Source organism: Cottoperca gobio, chromosome 22, assembly GCF_900634415.1.
Source record: "Cottoperca gobio chromosome 22, fCotGob3.1, whole genome shotgun sequence".
NCBI lineage: Eukaryota > Metazoa > Chordata > Actinopteri > Perciformes > Bovichtidae > Cottoperca > Cottoperca gobio.
In genome coordinates this window covers 18586810-18608576 of record NC_041376.1, presented here as the reverse complement: position 1 = coordinate 18608576, position 21767 = coordinate 18586810, and the positions used below count along the sequence as shown (strand labels likewise).

Sequence of the window (21767 nt, the reverse complement as noted above, 5' to 3'; positions counted from 1 at the left end):
AAACTGGCTTACTTTAGGCAGCTAATAAATAATAAATGCTATAACAAATGGTAACAATGCCTTAAAACTCAATAAAAACTTAATAGGACACCTCTAAAGAAAACCCTCCACCAACCCAAAAGTTAATTTGACTTCAATTGATAGAAAAGACAGTAGTGTGAAAGACGAGACGGAATCCTTCTACTGGGGACTGAATAAGCATTTGGCCCACTGGCAACTATGGTTTACTATTTTCATGATAAGAAACATTACATTTTTTCTATTTCACTGTACAAACGCTGACCTTACACTTTCCAAAAGGCAACCGGTCACAGTAGGCTATAACACTGAAATGCATCTCTTATGCTCTACAATAAACACCAAACATACATAGACATTTATTTTATGTTTTTCTGTTGGTTGTTTGAAGCATGGAATGCAAGATATAATAATTGTACCTTTTTTTTAAATCTTATCTTGTATTGTATTACACTCAACATGTATACTCACTGTACCGGTCCACTGTTGATATATGCACATTGTTATTTTATTGGTAAAGCCTACTGTATGTATTCACCAGACCCAAGAGGACATATAATTTGTATACAGTCATTTCTTAGTTCAAAAGTTGTTATAAATGTTTATATTGGTAATTTGTGTTGAAAATGTCTTTTTTTATCTCCCAATTTATAATGTACAAAAAAAAAAGAAACTTAATTATTTAACCTTAACCCTCATCACATGTACAATTAAAGTTATTTGTATGATAAAGTTCCCATACTGATTCAGATACACCAATCAGTGGGCAGAGACCAAAGAAGAGAGAAGACATTATGGGATGTCTGATGAGGTGTGTTAAAAGTATTAACGAAACTGAGAGCAATTCAAAACAGCGTTGTTTTTATTGTTTTAATGATCTACTGATATCATCGACATGGGTGAGTCTTCACATGTTAATAACTTGCTGATATGTTAAATTGTGCATTTTCTATGATCAAATGCATGGAAATTAGTCGACATGGAGAACACATACAGTGCTGAATATAAACATTGTTTAAGACAAAGTCGTAAAAGAAGTCAAATGACACTATAAAAGATGAGCAATCAAAGTTATGACACTTACTATAATCAGAATTATTAGAAAACCATTTGCTTCAAAAGGCACTATATCAGGAAGTAACTATCTCTGATGTGTGAGTATTTGCAATGCAAGATTGCCTTATTCATGGCACACTCGAGTGCTTTCAACAAAAGCTGCCACTAACAGCGATAACCGTCATTCCTAGGTTACTCAATAGTAAACAAAATATTCTGAATAGCTCCTTTTCAATTAAACAATATAAATTTTGTACAAAATACCGGGACCATCTTTCATCTCCCGACAAAGCTCTCAGGTTCTCCTGCTGATGTGCATCAAGACCAAAGCTGTTTAATGCTCCAGATGGGAACAAACTGCAGTATTCAGACAGAACACCCAGCAGCAGATGGATTACATATCTTGTTTATCAAGTACCGAATCATTCCAAAGGTACTGTAGAGATCTAATGTATATTAAAGGGATAGTTTGGATTTTTTGAAGTGGGGTTGTATGAGGTACTTCTCCAGTCAGTGCATCATTACAACAGATGCCGGTCGGATCAGTACCAGCACGGAAGCTAAGCAATGTACTGCTGCAGCAAACCGTATTTTTGCTATATAACAAAGTCCGACCACCATCTCCTGTAGATACACCGACTATGGAAAAGTACCTCATGCAACATTTCAAACACTCCGAACTATCCCTTTAAGGATAACACATTAAGATATCAGGCAATAAGGTCTTGGGGTTTTACATAATACTATTTTCATATCAAAATATATTCTAAATGCCTGCTTTTAGTATCACTTGATGACTTTCCTGTGTGCAAACTTAAACAATCTGTATCTACATGTATGTGTAACGTTGTAACTTTTGGATCATTTTGTAATTCCCAGATTTAGGTATTTTCTATAATAAGGAAACTAAAAACATTTCCCATTAAGATAATCACTAATATGGAAGAAAGAATAAAACCTTCCTAGAGCCCAGGCAGACATGTTAAACCTTCTCTGACAACATTCAAAAAAGTCACATGTAGCTGAACAGTGTATATCATTGAGCACCACTGGCTGTGGTGCAGAGCAGCTTCAATCACTAATTCTTACTGTACATGCATTAGTATGAGCAGTGGTTACACAATATTAGTATGCATACATGCAAGTGTGAGATGTCTCTTTACAGCTGCCTTCCTTCAGGATGTTGTTGTCCCGAAGATCAGCAGCACAATGTAAAGATAAACCAAGAGTTCAAAGGGCAGGTGTGTACATAGGGGGAAAAAAACAAGATAAAAGTGCAGTAAAGCATACAATAATACCCGAAAACATGCAAGAAAGCACACACACATCTGTCACACACTGATTGAAAAATATTAATGACTTTTGAGTCATGGCACAAAGAGAGCATTTCTTTTTACATTAAAACAACATTATTAGACATTAATACTAATGAAGGATATTACAACCAGCGCTAAATCACATCCAGACCAGAATAGTTTAGATGTGTAGATATAAGTATCTACCGTATATATATATTTGTAGTTTATTTCACATTCTAGAGTGACTAAACTGACCTAGATTTAAACTAGAGCTTTGCTAATAAACTGGATATAGGGTGGTGCAGGAATGAGTCCTAAAACCGGGAAATTAGTTAGCACTTCTGGTTCCCTCGGATCAAAGCCAATGGCTTTTTTGAATGGGTTTTTGGTTAGAAGCCTGAAATAAGGTCTGTGGTTAACACAAGTGTAAGAGATTTTAACGTTTTATTCAGCTACATAAAATACATTATACCGCAGTTGTGAATTTATGAAGCTTTTAAGTGTTAAAAACGCAGGTTGCTAACAAGTGGCTAAATGAGCCCGCTAAATGTCATCACGCCAAACACTAGCCTTTAGCTCCGTGGTGCCGACGTTGAATAGTTTGTTTATAGCCTGACGTTAGCTTTTTACAATTCCATTTACGCTTCAAAAATCATCATCAAAGTGATGTTAATATGTGGAGATTATCAAAACATGCAAATATCCTAAACATTTGTTTCTCACAGAGCTAGTTTACTGCAATAATCCAAAATCCAATAAAATAAATCGTATTGGCTTTTTGTGAAAAGGAACCAGTGGAACGCTAACTTCCGGGTCGACCTACTAAAATATGGCAACCCTAATTGACTGTGTCATGCTAAACTTGATCTTTGAGGTCCTCTGTAATACATTTAGCTGTACAAATACACACCAAGTTGGTTAATAAAGAACACACAATCACACTGAAGGATGCCAGTGATGGTGACGTGTAACACAGCTGTGGACAGACGTCAGCCAAATCCATGTGTAACAGACGATTAGGGTTTAAAATTCCCAGAGTTTCAAAAGACATTTATTTGCATTCCTTTTTAGTAGCAATGATTTAATATCCATCTGGATTACAATGTTGCTGTGGTGCAAGTTAACATTTATAAAAACTTTCTATTAGTCAGTAAAATACAGCTTTTTATAGTTAAACCGCTGACAGCTAATAGATACACTCTAGATACATCTATTTTTAAAGAGATTTTTGAACTTTATAAATCATATTCTATACTTTTGGAGCGCTAAAATGCTAAATACTATAAATACTAGCAATGTCAATTAAGACGCAAATGATCCAAAATTGATAATTCAAGGTATGCAACATAGGGTTCTTCATCGTTGTGTGGGCAATTTACCAGAATATGGCTGATGACATTCTCACTAGTACTTTGGATTCATTTCCATTTTGGCACTGTTGCACTGACCCAGAGCTGGTGTTAGTTGATGCAAAATTAACTTTTAAAACTGTAGTTCATGATTGATAATCTTACTAAGCAAATTAGGTTAATATAGCAAGCAAACATTCAACCTGACAACGTACGCCGCACTGACCTGGAATCAGAGGAACCCATTCTTTGGAAATTAATGTTGCTTTCTTTTAAAAATTTAGATCAACACCACTCTCGTGTCTCTGCGATAAATATGAAGCAAGAGCTATCGGGTTATTAGCTTAGCATAAAAACAATTGAAAGGGTTCGTTTAAAATCAGTACAAAAAACTAAATGTAGAAACGACTATTTATAGTGTTATGGGGGAGTTCCAGGCTGGGACTATTTCTCTTTAGATCACGCTAAGCACAGCGCCTCCTGGCTGTCATATTTATCAGAGACAGGTATTGATCTTCTCATCTAGCTCTAGAAAGAAAGAAAATAAACAAGCATATTTCCAAAAATGTCAAACACTGTCTTTAACAAGTCATTGCATTGATCAGTCATCTCTGATGCAATGACTAGCAATGTGATCAAAAAGTCAGTTGGTTAAAAGAATGTGTGGTGAGGTCAAGGATCAGCGATGCGTATCAGCTTCTTAGTCTTACTCCCTAAAATAAATGTGGAAAAGGTTCTCCCTGTTTTAATGTACAAACCTAGAAGCCTCCTGGTAAAAGTCTCAATAGAATGCCAGGTGGATGTTGTGGTTCTCCCATCAGCACATGAATACAGTATAATGATCAAATGGTCTAATCTGGCAGAAAGTACAGATCTGGATCTTTAAATACACAATCCTTAAAATCCCTTTCACTTTGTACGATACCTTGCTAACAAACAGACCTACAGGTCACTCACTCAGTCCTGAGCAAACATCGCAACATCCAGTGCCAATGGCAACAATCACTGATCTGAATGGATTGGATGAAAGAACAAGCCTTTTGATATGATGCTTAAAAGTAATCTAACTTTACCCCATCAGAGTTCACTTTAGATCCACAATATGAAAAATTAAATCCCAACGGTTCACAATTTCTGAGACATTTGTAAAGTTGGCATTAGTCCACTTAACATACACAAGGCTTAACATGATGAATGCTACAAGCACAGCAGACGTACACACACATACAACTAAAATTGTTAAGACACAAAATGATTTTTTTTTTTTTTTTTTTTTAAAGAAAAGAAAAAAAAAAAGGGATAAAAGTACACAGGAAAAAGCAGAAGTGCTGCTTTCCAGTGTGTGGACCACAAGTTCTGCATGTTTATTTAAGGCAAAGTAGAATTAGACGATAGTTTTAAGTGTTTTTTCCTTTTGTTTGGGGGTTACATTATGGCAAGCTAGTGACAAGGGGCACCTGTGAACATCTCGGTCCTTTGTGGAAGACTTGTGATCCATCTTCCCCCGTTCTGTGTCTTCTAAGGGTTGTTCTGGTTCACACCACTTTGAGAGGACCGGTTCCATCAGTCGTCAATGTCCTCGAACACATTATCGTCAAAGGGCCGCGCCGAAGACGGCTTTATTTTCCGCCGGGAATACTTGAGCTGAAGAAGGTCTCCTACCTCACTGATGACACTCAGCGCCTGTGGAGACATTTGTACAATAAAAAAGGCTGTCACCATGAAGGGCGATATGTGGCTTGAGCAAATTTAAAAGCTGTACCAATCAAGATTTTTATGGAAAAACACATCTGTCATGTAAGATTGGATAACAAACTTGGGCTGAAACTAAAAAACACCACTGACTTAAATCTTTCCCGTTTTTCTTTCCTATTGGGTGTGAGGACATCTTGTTATGGCACAGGAGGCGATGAGTTCACACAGATATGTCATCTAAACAGCAGCAAGAGTTCATTCTGGCTTAAACTCGTCACCCAAAAAGAAGATATTCAGTCATAAAAGTGCCCCATTTCCGTTATGCATTTGAACTTTTCCGTTTTGGTCAACAATAATAACCCGTCGCTGAAGACAAAGTCCCCTGGCTTAATTATGGTGTTGTCAGAAAAGCAACTGACAGTTTTGCATGTGTCGAGTGTGTATCAGTGTAGAACTGCCCATGCTTAGACTAAGTTTTTTAATTTATTTGAATGCAATTTGATGTTTCTGGCAACTGGACATTTTACTCATGTCATGCACGTTCTACAGAAGCCCAGAGAGGCAAGTGAGAAAGAAAAATCATGCTACTATAAGCTTAGACTTCCGGGGGACTTACACCTCTCTCCTCTCACTCTCTATCTGTATGGATTCATGTCCCTTAAATGCATGTTACTAACTCAGCATCCAGAGTTTCTGTGTCTCTTATCTGGCAGGTAGACTCTATAAAAAGGATCATACGCCTGTTGCTCTGGTCCTGCCTGACGCCCACGTTAATATATATTTTTTAAAGCACCGGGAACCTTTTTTTGACATCATCCTGGATCCATCTTGTTCATATTTGACCACATCATGTTGTAATTTCAACACACATCTATTGCACCTCTGTCTGTCCTGGGAGAAGGATTCCTCCTCAGTCTCTCGCTGAAGTTTCTTCCGTTTTTCCCTCATTAATTGTGGGATGCGTTTAGGGTGCTTTTCTTGTGCAGTGTGAGGGTCTAAGGACAGAGGGTTTGGGATGCTTACAGTCTGTAAAGCCCACTGACAATATGGAGGATCGCCGGTGCAAGTCCCCAAACCAAGTGTGTAGTGCGGACTGGAGAGGCACCAGACCCCCACAGTGATCCCCGGGCGCTGTGTAATAGCTGCTCCTAATACTAGGGTGGGTTAGACAAGTCTAAATTGTGTTAATGTGTGTACATGTGTGTGACCATTAAAAGATGATTTAAAATCCTCCATTTCCAGACAGACAGATATTCTTGACTTGATATACTAATTCTGCCTCAGCTCGGATCAGCTGGTATCTTTTTTTGTCTAAAGCAAAGCACAACATGTCTGGATGATAGGGAATTTTAATAAATAACAAATCTAAGCAGTATCTTAGAAAGAAAGTTTTCATCATTAAGACGTTTTAAAAAAAAAAAAATGTTTTGAGTGCTTTTTTTAGTCAGTTGACTATTTACTACTATTGACATCTTGTTTCCCATCAGTCTAGGCATACAGTATGTTGGTCAGCAGTAAAAGCATTAATTACCCTGTCGAGCACGTCCTTTGTGTGGGAGGCTGAGATGCAGAAGCGTGCACGGGACTCGATGATAGGCGTAGCAGGGAAGCCCACGCCCACCACCCCGATGTTCCTCTTCAACATCTCCCTGCCAAATGCTCTGGTGGGACAAACATGACACGGCAAAAATGCCACAAGGACACAATTAGAGTCCAATAAAGACATTAACCTTGCATGTCAGCTCAATATTGATCTGAAAATAAAAAGTAATTGTTGACTGAGTGTAATACTCCTCTGAATATATGTGATGCATATTTATCATAATAATAAGAATTTTAAAAACTTTAACCCTGGTTGTATAAGGAAAGCGTAGACTTTTCTATTGGCAGTGGTGTCCAAGATTCAAGCAAGGTTGTCTGAATATCTGATAAAAACTCATTATTTGGTGCATAAGCAGCTAGTCAAAGCTCAAGGCTCACCCGATCTTGGCGGGCATGTAGAGCATCATGGGTACAACCGGTGAGTCCTCGTTGCCGTAGATGATGAAGCCCATTTCTTGAAGCCTCCTGCGGAAATAGACAGTGTTCTCTGCCAGCCGTCGCAAACGGTCACAGCCTTGGGATGAGGAGAAGAGTTTTTTTAAAAACACGAGAGCCGACAGCAAATGCAATGAAAAGTAACCACACGTTTATCAAAGTTAATGATCATTCAGTCCAGGGTTTTTTAAATGTTTGTGTAGGCCAAAGTTCATTTATCCAAAAGAGACTGAGCAGTTGGATGGTGCTTTGAAAAAAACAAAAAAAAAAACAAGTTCACAAGCAGTTGAAAACAATCACATTCATGAATTGTGTGAGAACACTTCTGAGAGTTACAGAATCCTGGCAGCACGGGAAGATCATGTTTTTAGTTTCTCTGTAATGTTTTCCTTCTGCCACAGGAGATCTGGAAATTCACTGGGTTTCTTTTAAAAGCTACAAACTCACAAAAAAATATTATAAGCAGATTGTTGTTTCAAAGTGTGTTTTTCTGCTTGTCTGCGTCAGCAACAAAAATGGCATTTTTGGGTTTAAATATTTTTTAGCACAAATGTAACTCTTACCCAACTAGCCTAACTTGTGGACTAGCCTTGCAATAATGGAGGAGTATAAGAGAGATACTATTGACTATATCTAAAATTGATGCAGCTTCAACTCTTTTTGAGGAATAACTGGTTTTAGATGAGACGTTGAGTATCTTAGATTTCTTTAGTGTGCACTGACACCTGGTGGCAACTCATGACAATTACAGCAGCCGAGATCAGATTCACTCCACTGACAATCAGACCACTGATCTGAATCTGAATGTTGATTTTAAATAATTAGCTATGAAAGTACCTCATTTATGACATCAATTAAGAGTCTCTGTTGATTCTCCATCTTTTGATAAAGTAGCCTGGCAATGGTACCGTTTGAGCTGTATGCTACTTTGAAGAAAGCAACTTGAGCATTTGATGCTTTTTCAATGAAACACCTCTGCTAAGCGCAATACGTTTCTTTCTGAGGACATCAAGGGGCTTCTTTCTGTGGTCGGGATATGAGGGGTTTGTCACACTTAATAATTAATGGGAGACACTACAGATGAACAAACTATTAGATATAACGATTATTATCAGTTAAGACGATTATATTTTCTTATTTTGTAATTTTTCTGAAATGTTATGTTTACATTTTCAAATGAGGCATGATGTTATTAAATATGTGCAAATGTGCATACATTTCTGGAACAGAAATCTGAAAATTGGATAAAGCAGTTTTAAAATCCTAATAAACTTCAAAATACAAAAAGGATGTTCTCCTGTAGTGTCTCGCACAAAGACACAGACATACAAAGAGATGCTCAGTCAATCTATTTGTACCTGTAACGTTAATGTTAGAAAACCATTAAAAGAAGTACAGGGCATTGAAGCCCAATTAATATGGTTTCAAAGACAAAACATGGACACATTCAACACATAATGGGATAATAATGTGTAATAATGTGTAATATACTTTTCATTACATCTGAATCTCAACCAGGGATCATTTTAAGAATCACTTTTAAAAAAGGTGCCCTATGGAACTTAAACAAACAACCAAAATGCAGTGAGAGTCTTTAAGGTCTAACAAACATGTTGAATTCATTTTCTTCCTCATAAAACATTTGCATAGCCACATTTTATAACATTTAGAAAACAGCATTATTTATGTTGCCAGCAGTCTTGTGCTTCCCTGCCATTGTTGCCACCGGTCGATCAGTGGAATAGTGTGAAACTGTACATCACATTACCCACGTGCACACATGCATTTGTGTAAGACAAACAAAACCCACTCATTAAAACAAAACAAAATTCTAACTTTAATAGCGCCAGAAAGCTCAAAAACTCCTCAGGCTACCTTTTAATATTGTTGTGCCACTCACCTATCGTTGTGCCATCCTCTCCCATAATGCACTTCATAGAAGTGACGATTTGCTCCAACACAGGAGGAGACATGGAGGTGGCGTAGACCGCACTGTGGGAATGGGAGCGCAGGTACTCAATAAGCTCCTAAACCCAGCAGATAAACAGGAGATGTAAGTAGATGTGCATGAAAACCTTTAATTACTCTACAATCACAGAGAGGTCAGAACTCTTTATAACCGAGGCTTGGCATGGATTACTTTAGAGTTACTGCGTGCTTTAGTGTGGGAATAAGAGCAGTCTTCTTATTCACTATATTTGCAATTAAAATCATATTCACAGTTGTAAGAATATAATAGTCTCTGGACTTCAATGCAAACAGAGTAAAGGTGAGAGAAAAGTATTGCAGTTCTAATAAAAACTGACTCTGCCCAGATCTTGACCTTCCACTTGTAAAACAAGATGTTATACTACCGTTAATCTTTACTGTTTTGTTACAAAGTTCAAAGACATTAACACATTTTAGTAAAATACGTCTTGTAATTTGATGACACACTTCATGCCACAATGTCAGATTTCTTTAAACATAAAAAAATTAATCATTGAGAGAATGCAGTGAAGGTGGAGGCAGAAGTTGACAAGAAGCAGTTAAATATCTGCAGTCCGAAGGTGTCGCAATCTCTTCAGCATTTCACAGACAAAAGAGTTGTTAGTCTTGTTGTGATGCCATGGAGCAGAGCTAATATACTGTATGTTACATTATATGTTTATTAGTAAGATTGCTGTTTAGTAACCAACTAAAAACACTGAAGCAAAAACTATCCACGTCTTGGGTTCAGCTCATTCTACATTGCCACTCTTATGTGTACATAACTCTGCTTTCAAAAACAAATGACAACGGCAATAAAATAAACCAACAATCCTCCATCCTCACCCTTTTCCCTGCGATGTATCCCCCCGCAGCGCCGAAGCTCTTGGTAAATGTTCCCATCATGACGTCCACATCGCAGGGGTCTAGGCCGAAGTAATCCACCACACCTCTCCCTCTCGGCCCCAGGGCCCCGATGCTGTGGGCCTCGTCTAGGTAAAGGTAGGCCCGGTAGCGCTTCTTCAGAGCAATCACTTCTGGCAGGCGCACTACGCTGCCCTCCATGCTGCATAGAGGAAAAGGGCAAAGTAGTTAAAGCCAGTGTCAAGCAAATGTCCCTGATGTGTTCATTTATTTTCTAACACACAGGAAATTTGAGCTCAGGGAAGTGCCATCTGTTCCCGACTTAAGGTCTCATACCTTTCTTCCACCAAAATTAGAATGTTTTTATCGCAGCCGATAGGAGTCATTTAAATGATGATTATAACTTTTCCCACTTAAGACAAAAGCCAGATGTCAGTGGGTGTTAGTGGGGTTTTTGTCAGACCTTTTCTGAATGACAACTGCATCTATTCAAATATTTAATATTTAATATATATTACATATATGCTAAAATAATGTAATAATATCACAGGAAAGTGCACACTTTGCTTGCACCTTGTAGTTGCAGATTGGTATAGCTTCTCCCAGCACCCTGTCTGGCAGAATAAAAAGTAGCTCTGTGTGTTACAACCAGTAAGAGCTAACCAAGCACTGAATCAGCACAGTCAACCAGCAATCCAGTCCCAGGAGTGTCGATACTGCTAAATCTAATGGAACCACATGAGCCATCAATACAGGATAAGAGCTGTGTCTGGAAGCCTGTTTTTTTGTGTTTGTGCAAGACTCCTACTGACATATGATTTGCCTGGTTTTTAACATTGAAACCAGGAAGGAAATCTTGATGATTGAGCTGGTAACTGCTATTGTTCCTCTGCTTTAGGCCAATGACACTTTTAGCCTAGTCAACAGTAAATGCTGTAAACATTGATGTCCCTGTTGGTTTGTGTCCTGCACCAACGCGTAACCATTTAAATAACCTCGGAAGACAAAGCTCAGAATGAAAATCAAAAGAACAAAGAGATAATGTAAAACAAAACCTAAAAGGTTTGAATAATCATTGATCTTGTGAAGAAAATTTGTAAGGTACCTGTATATGCCCTCTACAACAATGAGCAGCTTCTTCCATGGTCTGTGAGTTCTGGGCTGCCCGTGAACTATGGCCTCTCTCAGCAGTTTCTCAAGGCTTTGCATATCTGACAGGAAAATCAAGAGATTTGAGTCAGATTCTTCAATAAAGTTGCTCTTGTTTTTAGTACATTAGCTGTAGTTTAACTGTATTTTCATTTTTTTTCTACAATTCAATAATCAAACAATATGTACTTGTGAATTAACTTGCGGTTTTGGTTCGTTTGTGGCTATAGCTGACAAGATGAGCTATATTTAACAAATTACAGAACTGATTTACCAGTAGAAATAGACGAGCAACTGGTTCTAAGTGGCAAGCTGACGAGGTTTGGCTAGTTAGCTGGTAGCTAATGGCTAAATGTTGAAAGGTTGGTAGCAAACCCTCAGCTGCTAATTACACAGACATACAGTAAGTAATTAGCATTAAGCAGCAAGCTTTTACGTTATCATTATTGTATACTAGATAACCCTGCTGGACTATCCATTTATGACACCAACTAATCCTCCAGATTACTAGTTTAATTAAAAATCCAAACAAATCTAGCGTAGCTGCTGAGCCAGTTAGCCAATTGGCTATCGGACAGTTAGTGGCAAATTACTTTTTACAACCAATTATACACAATTTTACATTTTTCACCCCCACACACACAATTGTGTGTGTGGGGGTGAAAAATTGTGTATAATCAGAGCTTCACTGTGCGTTGCAGCATGTGTGTTTGTTCTTGTTTGTTTGCCTCACTAGCTAGCTAATGTAGCTCTGAACTGAGCCAATACTTACAATAGTGATAGCGATTACTCATTGATTTTAAGGACAAAGTATTTGTACTGCACTTCCACACTTAAATAAAAAGAGCACTGCTTTCACGTCCATGTTTTGCTACATTCCTGCTAATGTAAAATAAGGTTCTTCTTCACCTGAAATCAGCGCATTTTAATTTTCCCCATCTGGTCTCACGAGTAATATACAGTATATTACTCTTCTACTTTGGACTGCTGTATGAGCAGAGCACGCATTTCAAATGCCAATATTACAGTTAATCATGTTCATTGAATATTGAACTTAATACCCACCCTCCGGTCTCCCCCCAGGTTAACACTGTTAGCTCTGTCAGCACTTTTCTTCCATTGTTTGCACTGTTTGCACCATGTTGAGAGCCGTGTGGAGGCAAACCCTCATTCATAGATATGCTCTGAACTACGTATAGAGAACTTTGAACCAAAATTTTTTAAATACCAAACATTTTTGGCTGACTTCTAAAATTAAACAACGATCTGGGCTGGTCAGGCTTTTACCGAGAGACTTAAACCGAAACATAGAATGCAGCGCTAACACCGCAGTAGTGTAACGTAGGTCTAACACTATATGAATGAAAGTGATGCTATCAAATTACGGCAACCTACAGCATTTGGAAGGACACGTAAGAAAATGATTGAATTAGTCATCAATGATGTATGAGACTATAAAAGTAATAAAAGCTATAGAGACTTTTAGAGAATGAAGCAATGAATATTGATAAACTGGCAAACAGAAAAAGAAAGACAAATAAATGGACCTATAAAAGAGGGTAGGAGACAGACTATTTGTGATCACAGACTCACTGTTGTGTTTGAAGACTCTGATGGTGGACCCGGAGAGTCTGGCTCCCAGGACCAGAGAGGCATGGTTCAGTTCATCACTCAGAATCAGACAGCCCTGTGGGACATCAGACAAACTTCAATATGTATGAATGATTCATATGTCAGTTTGGTTTTTATCCATCTGAGGTAGCAGATACTGTTATACAAAACATACAGATAGTTACATTGAGAATGCGGATTTATTAATTGCTATTTATGGGAAGCCACTGAAAATCTACACCTTTTCACCAGCGGGTTTGCATCATTTCACAAGAACAAATCAGTTTAAAGCTGCAATCTCACCGCTCCAATGTTAGTTTCCTCTTACCAGTGGAAACCAGTTATATGGTGAGGTATCTACCTGCCAAACATCAGCAGCAACGTGCCAAAACAAACTGATCTGAGCTCTTGTTATTTTTCACTCTGACACACAGTTGAGCCAGCAATTGTGTATGACAACAGGAAGTGTTTCTCACAGCAGAGGGTGGTTTTGTGTCTGTGTATTGTGCAACGTGTGCAACGTGAGAGTTTATGGACGGGTTTTGTTAAAACTAAATGTACTCAAATGGTGGCTGGTAGAAATGAAAGTTAAATATACACAAGTGCATACAAACTATAAAATGAACATTCACAGAATGTAGAGAGAGTGGGTGTGAGACTGGACAGAAGGAGGAAAAAAGAGGAACGAAAGTGCTGTGACAACATGAAGGAAATCGGACTAAAGAAACAAAAAGCAAAGAGTGGAGACAAGAAATGGAGGGCAAAATGTGCTGCAACATCTACCATTCAAGATTCTAGATATATTATTGTCATATGCAGTTAAACAGGCAGTTATATCGTACAATGAAAATCTTACTTTGATATTCCACCAACAGCCAAAAGATAAAAATGGTTCACAGTACAGTGGTAATACTGTGAAAAATTGCACAAATATCTGTGGTCTTACCTTTCCAACCAGTGCTGGTATGTTCATGGAATTGGTTGCAAACCCCATCCCAAAGGACATGGCTGACTCCACACCCAGGAATTTAGCCACCAGCTTCTCCATTTCCTCATGTCTGTCCAGGTTACCTGAGGTGCAGACATACAGGTGGTCACCATGCACTCATATCAATCACAACCTCAAAAGATCTACACTTACATACAGTAAGCAAGCAAACACCACCTAATGTCTGGAGCACATTGCAGGTGGAAGTACAATGTGAACATGTAAAACATTAGATACAAGTAAACAAGAATAATTAATACGTGTGAATTAAAACAAAAAGAAAATAAACACATATCAAATAATAATAAAAAACTAACAGTTGATCAAGAAAAGAAAATTCAGTCAAAATCAATAAAAGAAGTAAAAATAAATAATAATTATTTCGATAATAAATCGAGACTAGCAACCAGACTACTGAAAGGCGTATCTAAAAGAGGAATGTTTTGTGGTATTGATCTCCTCATATAACTTTGGGTAAGACAGTGAATTAGCATATTTCCCAAAATGTCAAACTATCCCTTTAAGTTACTGCTTCTATAGCAAAAAAACAAAACAAATTGACTCTATAAGTGTGTAGCTCATAGAGTCAAACAGATGTCGCTTTTAAATCTTCTAACTGGATAGATGCATAGACTGTACAGTAGATAACACATCATCTAGCACTGACAGACTGTTACGGAGCAGACTGGACTCTTTATCAAAATGTGAGCTGGCCTTCCCCCCGTGTCAGGAGAGAAGAGTCACTATTGCTAAAAATCTGCTAACCATATGACTGGTTTCACTTCCTCCAGGGTGATCTGGAACATACTCACTCTGCAGACTGCTTTAAGCCACAGATTTCTAAAGTACATACAGACCTTCGGACACACAGAGTTCAGATATTATCTATTGTCCTGGAATTGATTACAACTGAACTGAAAGTTTTATATTTATCAAGATGCATTTATGAAGCACCCTAATGTAAGAAAATCAATGTTTGTTGTGCAGGAGAAATAAAACCGACATTTTAAACACAGCTTTGTGATATCTGCATATGGTTTCCTTCTACTGCACCACTAAAGAAACTTAATGATGCTTTCTTCACTGTGGTGAATTCATCCCTGTACATTCCTGCTCAGTTTCAGTGACAAAAAAAGGTCGCGGCGGGTGTGTCTGTGTTTTGGCGTGCGCTTGTACCAATCTCCTGCCTGGTGCTGGCAACTCCGACGCCGTACTTCATGGTGACCTTGGCTGCAGAGTCAGCACACGGACCTGTGTTCTCAGCGAAGCCCAGGTAATTATAGGAGCCCAAGTTAATCACATCCTGCAGTACCCGACCTGTGTAACTGGAATAGAGAGACAAGAAGACCAGACAGCAGAAACGATCAATGAGAGGAAGCTAATGTTTTTTTCAAACCTATTGGTACACTTGATAGTGACTGGTAAAGCTGATTAAAAACTAGATTGAGGTGGAGTAAAAGGCTGGACAGCCTTTGTTAGTTTAACCTTCATAGTCTTGATTTGCTCCACAGGTTTTAGAGCTACAATCCCTGGCCTCATGTTACTTTACATACTGAATATTCTAATTAGTTCCACACAATGAGGATACTGATGTAAAGTCTGGGAGACAGAACAGTGGCATTGGCTTGGTACTACAGTAGATCAGTATTGGAAAGAGTTGGATTGGTCCATACCTAAATTACTCAATAACAGAAATTAGAGTTAAAATGATTAGTCATCCGAGTAATTTTTAAAAACTCTCTCCGATTCCAGGTTCACAAATATTTGCTGGTCTTCTATGACAATGAACATTTTGGGTACTGGACTGTTGACCAGAAAAAACTAAAAGTTTTGGGCGACATCGACCTGAGCTCTGGAAAACTGAACTTTGACATTTTAAAAGACCCAATATTAAATCAGTTAGAGAAAATAATAGTTACAATATTTAATAATGAAAATAATCTTAAGTGGCAGCCCTAGCTGATTTTGCTTATTTGAATTTCTCACATCTCACATCACAGAGATAATAGACACAGAAATACCAACTCCCTTCAGTGAGTGCAGGCACCACTATATTACACATTCACAGCTCCAAAACACTCTTTCACTTAGTGCCAGTTTCCTCTTTCATACAACATGAAATGATATTGTGTCAGCTCTTACCAGCTACTCTGTGTTACTGTGGACTGGAAATGTTTTTGTTTTTTTAATGATTGTGTCACTTTTCATGGTATTTTCATCGGTACTAACCCTTGACTGGGGCATTAACCATACAGCACACTTCCCATCCTGCCCCCTGCCCTGCCCCGTGTGTCTGAATACCTTGATTTGTAGATTACAGAGTTTACAATGAATGGCAAATCTTTCTCACTCAAAAGTCCAGTTATAGTCTTGGGTGTCTCGTTCCAACAGGTCCATTTTGGGCCCCGGGACGCCGCACAGGGGCCTGTTCCAGTTGTCTCTGATGCGCATGTAGACATTTCTGGTGTAAAAGTTCTCAAAATCCTGGTAGAGGGGCACAAAGTCCTACATATGGAAGAACAAAGAAGAGGAGCAGAGAGGGGTACGTTAGCTGAGCGGAAGCAGGGCAACTCGTTTTAACATTTATTTGCTTCGTTTGAATATCCGAAACTAAAACATTACAGATATAAACATGTAATTCTGACTAGTTGTACTTACATTGTGACTTATCTAAAATGTCATTCTGACAAGTTAAAACGACAGCGAGAGATATGTCATCAGCCTACATGAAAGATAAAGACATCTCCAAATGTGAGATATATCTAATCAAAATTCACATCAACATAACTTGATAATAGATATCTACAATTAAAATGATGACTATTCCTAATTCCAGTTTTAGATGTATAAAACATAATTCTGACTTGTTAAAACTTAATTTAATAATGTAGATAGCTTGAATTGAAGGGAATTAAAGATGAATTGATTTGGAATTATGACTAGTCAAAATTAAATTATTGTTAAGTGAAACTGGACTAATGACTAATGACAAATTATATGAAATTGTAGATATGTAGAATAAGAAACCCCATTACACATGAATGGCAAAAGTAGTTTGAATCTCATTAGTCAAAATGTAAATGACGTATCTTAATTTAAAGCTTTGACTAGGCAAAAAGACGCTGTAATAAATATTCCAGTCTAGCTAATAAATGTTAAAAAGCCTTGTCCTGCAGCAGAGAACGTAGGAACGTCACTCTCGTTTATAAAAACTACAAGTAACTTAAAAAAAGACATAGTTCATTCATAGTTTCGGAAAGCTTCGCCTGAAGGGATCTAATCTTGAAGAGTCAAACACATGACATGACAGAGTAAACATCCGTGGGTTGATGTATTGACTTCCCCATGTCTATCTCACTAGCTTCCTTTCCTCAACATAACCAAATACTTAAAAACAATGGGCTTCCCTCTCAAAAGTTACATAACAGGTTAAAAAACAATCTCAGTGGTCAAGGACATGTTCCAAATGTGCTGATAACTCCACCATTAGCTGTGTGTTGACAAAAAATGCAACCTTAGGCGCACAGTGGAACACTGATTTGTGAAGAAATGCAACTTAGAGGAAATATGTGAACGTTATATTAGACTCAGAGAATGTGCATTTGATAAACGAGGCACACTCAATTCTGTGTGCACTGCTAAGTGTTTCAGCACATGCACAAACACTTTTTTTTCAAGCAGTCTATTTTCTTGTTTGGCACATCATTGCGGTTGACAAAATCACAATAAACGATCTGAGGTTTCCTTTGCCAAATGTATGCTTCCTCTCCAAACACCAAGCTTGTAGCAATGCTGCTTAAAATGTTTGAAATACGAGAGCCCAAAGCTTTTAGCGTTGGGATGCTTTTTGGTGTGCAAATATCACTTTAGTTCAGTAACGAATTGGATCAAGTCGATTTTTCCATTCGTTATCACTATTGCTTGACAGGAACATGGAAAACGCGCAGTCACCAGGCAACATGTGCTCAAGTCTGCAAAATCAATGCCAGTCAACCACCTGGCCTTCTTTTCCTCAACAACAATTTTGCTCACAGCATTGTCACTATACAACCAAAACAATCATAACATTCCAGTTATTATAGTATCGTAACGTATAATGTGTGCTGACTGCACAATGCATGCGTCTGCGGTTGGAAATCATAACAACATGTTGCTCATCTGTCGTTGTTATAGGGAAACGGTTTCCAACAGGGTGTACCAGGGGGGACAGTCAGACATGTTGGCTGTACAACATCATATTACGTCTGCGGACTTCTCTCACCTTCTGTTCCTCCTTCTCCCAGGCGATGTGGCACCTTTCGATCTTCCAGAGACGGAGAAAGTCACGCAGGTAGCCGAAGATGGTCAGGATGCCATAGCTCATGTAGGTGAACACCGCCACCAGCATGGGCGTCTCCTCGAAAGACTCAATGAAGGGCCGGGTGTACAGGCCGCCATGCTGTGATGCTGCATTGACCTGGGCAACATGGAAACCAGACATTTTTATTAAATGACAGCGGAAAACCTTTTGTAGGCATGGTCAGCATTCATCAAACTTTCTCAAACGTAATAGTATATTTCAGTGCATATTACTATTTCTTTATATTTGGGCTATAATAATAGACTTTAAATGTTAAAAATCCAAATGTTCTGGCAGGACTTGAGAAGAAAGCTTAACATTTGACAGTATCATTAAAGTTTTAATTGAAAAATATTACAATTTTAAAGATTAATGGTTAATTATTTCATCATTTTATGAAGTATAACTTTGAACCTTAGCTTATATGATATATTCTGCTATGTAAGCACAATATTCTGTTTGCTGTCAGGTTCTATAAATAGTACAAGTTTCATGTTGACCTAGTTTAATGTTGAAAAGTAACTAAGTACATTTACTCCAGTGATGTACATTGGTATAGTTTTGAGGCCCTAGTACTTTACTCAAGTATATCAATTTCCTGCTACTTTATACTTTAAGTACATTTTGATGATGATTCTTTTGTACTTTTACTTGAATGCAGGACTCTTGTAACAGAGTATTTATATGCTGGTATTGCTAAAATATCCGAGTACTTGGTCCACCACTGATTTAGTCAATAGGAGCAAAAATACAGAGCCATAGTTAAACACAGCAGGGACAATACAGTTAACACTGTCTCCATGTATACAGGTCGAGCATGTAAAGAGTTAGAATGTATCTTCCTTTGCAAACACAATGACTTATGCCTTAGCCTTAACCTTTCATGTTCAGAATACCCTATACATAAATGTATGGTCTGACTTCCTGTGACTCCCTCTCCTTTTGTTCTAATGATAGAAAAGAAAAAAAAAAAAAAAAAAAAAAAACACCGTTTGTGTTTTGTTATTGTTGGCTGAGGTTTCTGCAACTTACTCAAAAGTGACTTATGTGCAGTCAAATTGTAAGTGTTGGGGGGAGATAAGATAGTATTAGTACTGGTGCATTTGTACAAAAACTATGCAGGAAAGAAAACATTGTGTGACAAATGCCAGGGAGGGAAGCTTTGACTGCCAAATAAGGACAGATCTGGTTGTGTTGATGTTAATATGTGTACTTTCAGCGGAGTGACCTTCAATGCATTAATCAACTTTACAAGTATATGATCTTCCCTAAAGAAAAGTCATCTGCACATGTCTATTTTCTCAGTTTGAGGGACAGAAACACACTACTCACAGACGTTATGCAATTAGCCTTCCCATCATGCGCGTCTCTGTGCTCATGGCTATTAGGCACTGCATGTGACCGGTCATGCCTCGCTCTCAAATACCTTACAGAGTAGCAACGCTGACATCTGCACGAACAGTAATCAGCTGAGGTTCAGTCACCAGGCGCCCAGTTTTCCAGCCTACCAGCCCAGTTTACTGAAACATCAGCAGAAGAAAATGGATGTTTCTCCAACACCACAATGTGTGGTGATGAGAATAACCCGTCAACCTTTACTTCCCTTCAAAATCTCAAAACGGATTTGCTTTTACCAGAGGTTAACTCAGCGAGTCAGTTATTTCTCTCTCTCTCTCTCTCACACACACACACACTCTCTCTCTCTCTCTCTCTCTCACACACACACTCTCTCTCTCACACACACTCTCTCTCTCACACACACACTCTCTCTCTCTCTCTCTCTCTCTCACACACACTCTCTCTCTCTCTCTCACACACACACTCTCTCTCTCTCACACTCGGGACCTGTTAATTGTTACAGAGGGTAAAAAGCTGTTTCACAGAAGTCTTAATGGACCACACGTGCACTGGTTCAGTGTCCCTAATCACTAAACCATCCTAGTTTCTATTTTATTTATATAAGGGAGTTACCCAATAAAGTAATAATAAAAGTAATAATACCCACTAAAGAGAAAAAAATAATCTTTCCAAACTTTTACAGCCAAATATTTGCCACTCAGAAGTTTGCAGCCAATATACACCAACATGAGAATAAAAAAAATGAATTGTATAGTTCAATTTGAGACTGAAAGGAGTAACCAACCAATATACTATACGAAGTTTACACAAAATAAAACACATTCCACTAACACACTCTCAACTGATGGGATGCCATCATCAGGCAGAAAAACGTAAAGTGTTGTATCATCCTAGTTCATTTGTGTAACCAAATTTTAAAAAGTGGGATTGTAGCTCGATCGCGTCTTAAATTCGTCATACATATAATGCAATAAATATAATTAGAATTCAGTGCAATGTCAACTTTCGTAGTTGTCACACCCGCCTTTTTTAAAACAACCTCCCTCCTATATAACATCTGAGGGGGCGGTGGAACGCAGTAGGAGACCATTTCTAAAGTTCATATTTGAATATATTCAGATATTGCTTTGTGCAATTATGATTTTGCCGAATTTTACAGGGTCTTGTAACGATTCGGCGATAGTTTTTAATTCATGATTTGGGGGAGTATATCAATTAATAAATGAGCAAAACAGCTTTAAACCAGAGTATTTTATATGGAATTTGGCGTATACGCTCTACTCGACAGAATCTGAGCTCGATGACAACAAACTGTCAGATAATCAGCAGTAGGACTCGGTCAATAAATGAAAGCTGTTAATTGACGTCCGGGTTTTTCCGAGTCCACACAGGAGTTGTCTCCCCGTTTTCACCAGACTCCCCTCCCCGTCCCATCCCGGGCCTCACCTCCTCCTCCTCGGGGTGGCAGTGGAGCTTGGGCTGCCTCTCATGGCAGCGGTTGAGGCTCTTCACTAAGCCGTTTCTCTCCGGCTTCAGTCCGTTCTTCACACGCTGACACACATCCCCGTTGGCTGGCTTGGTCGCGGGGCTTTCGGTCATTGCTGGCCAACAATCGTGGAGCTGCGACGGTAACTTGCATGTAGGAACACGGCGCCAGCCTGCGGTGCAAGGCGGTGACAGTATCCGAGCTGGGAACGTTTACAACCACACTACAAACTCGCTCACTCTCTCACACACTCAACTCTACACACATACTTCACACACATAACTCACACTCTGTGGAAACTGAAAATTCAGACGCTGAATACCGGAAATCAACGCCCATAAATAATATCGGAGCATGCACGAGGGGCGGGGCCATGTGTGGGTTTCACATGCACAGAAGGGCGTGGCTTGTCGACATGAACTTGATTGACACTTGAATCGTTTTTATAATGTTTTTGCAAATATATGGAATATATAATATAAATAGACAATGAAGTGGTGCACTTGTCTCCAAGCGTCTCGTACAAACGATTAATAAAAAAGCTCCACCA

At 38.5% G+C, this 21767-nt stretch overlaps 1 protein-coding gene across 2 annotated transcripts; it reads right to left on the bottom strand.

Annotated features, from left to right (window-relative positions):
- Positions 1-862: 862 nt before the first annotated feature.
- LOC115027284 (serine palmitoyltransferase 2-like) lies at positions 863-21567 on the bottom strand. 2 transcript variants are annotated; one of them, XR_003834374.1, is made up of 13 exons: positions 21178-21567; positions 18295-18489; positions 16384-16538; positions 15210-15358; positions 13992-14116; positions 13028-13121; positions 11391-11496; positions 10268-10487; positions 9354-9480; positions 7397-7532; positions 6948-7077; positions 3261-5404; positions 863-3210 (listed from the first exon to the last, which is right to left on the bottom strand). XR_003834374.1 is itself a non-coding variant. In XM_029460514.1 (12 exons), the coding sequence occupies exons 1-12, from the start codon at positions 21328-21330 to the stop codon at positions 5285-5287; spliced, it is 1710 nt and encodes a 569-aa protein (XP_029316374.1). In that variant the 5' UTR covers positions 21331-21567; the 3' UTR covers positions 863-5284. The 2 variants fall into 2 exon arrangements, 1 of the variants encoding a protein (XP_029316374.1); XM_029460514.1 differs by having other exon boundaries at positions 863-5404.
- Positions 21568-21767: the final 200 nt, after the last annotated feature.

What these genes read in the sequence shown, in the direction of transcription:
- LOC115027284 (XM_029460514.1), bottom strand. Translation starts at nt 21,330, where the DNA reads ATGACCGAAAGCCCCGCGACCAAGCCAGCCAACGGGGATGTGTGTCAG. An exon ending in GCCACCCCGAGGAGGAGGAG is followed by an intron (nt 18,490 to 21,177) that starts GTGAGGCCCGGG and finishes CATGTTGCCCAG; the next exon opens with GTCAATGCAGCATCACAGCA. An exon ending in CAGCACCAGGCAGGAGATTG is followed by an intron (nt 14,117 to 15,209) that starts GTACAAGCGCAC and finishes TCTGCACCTCAG; the next exon opens with GTAACCTGGACAGACATGAG.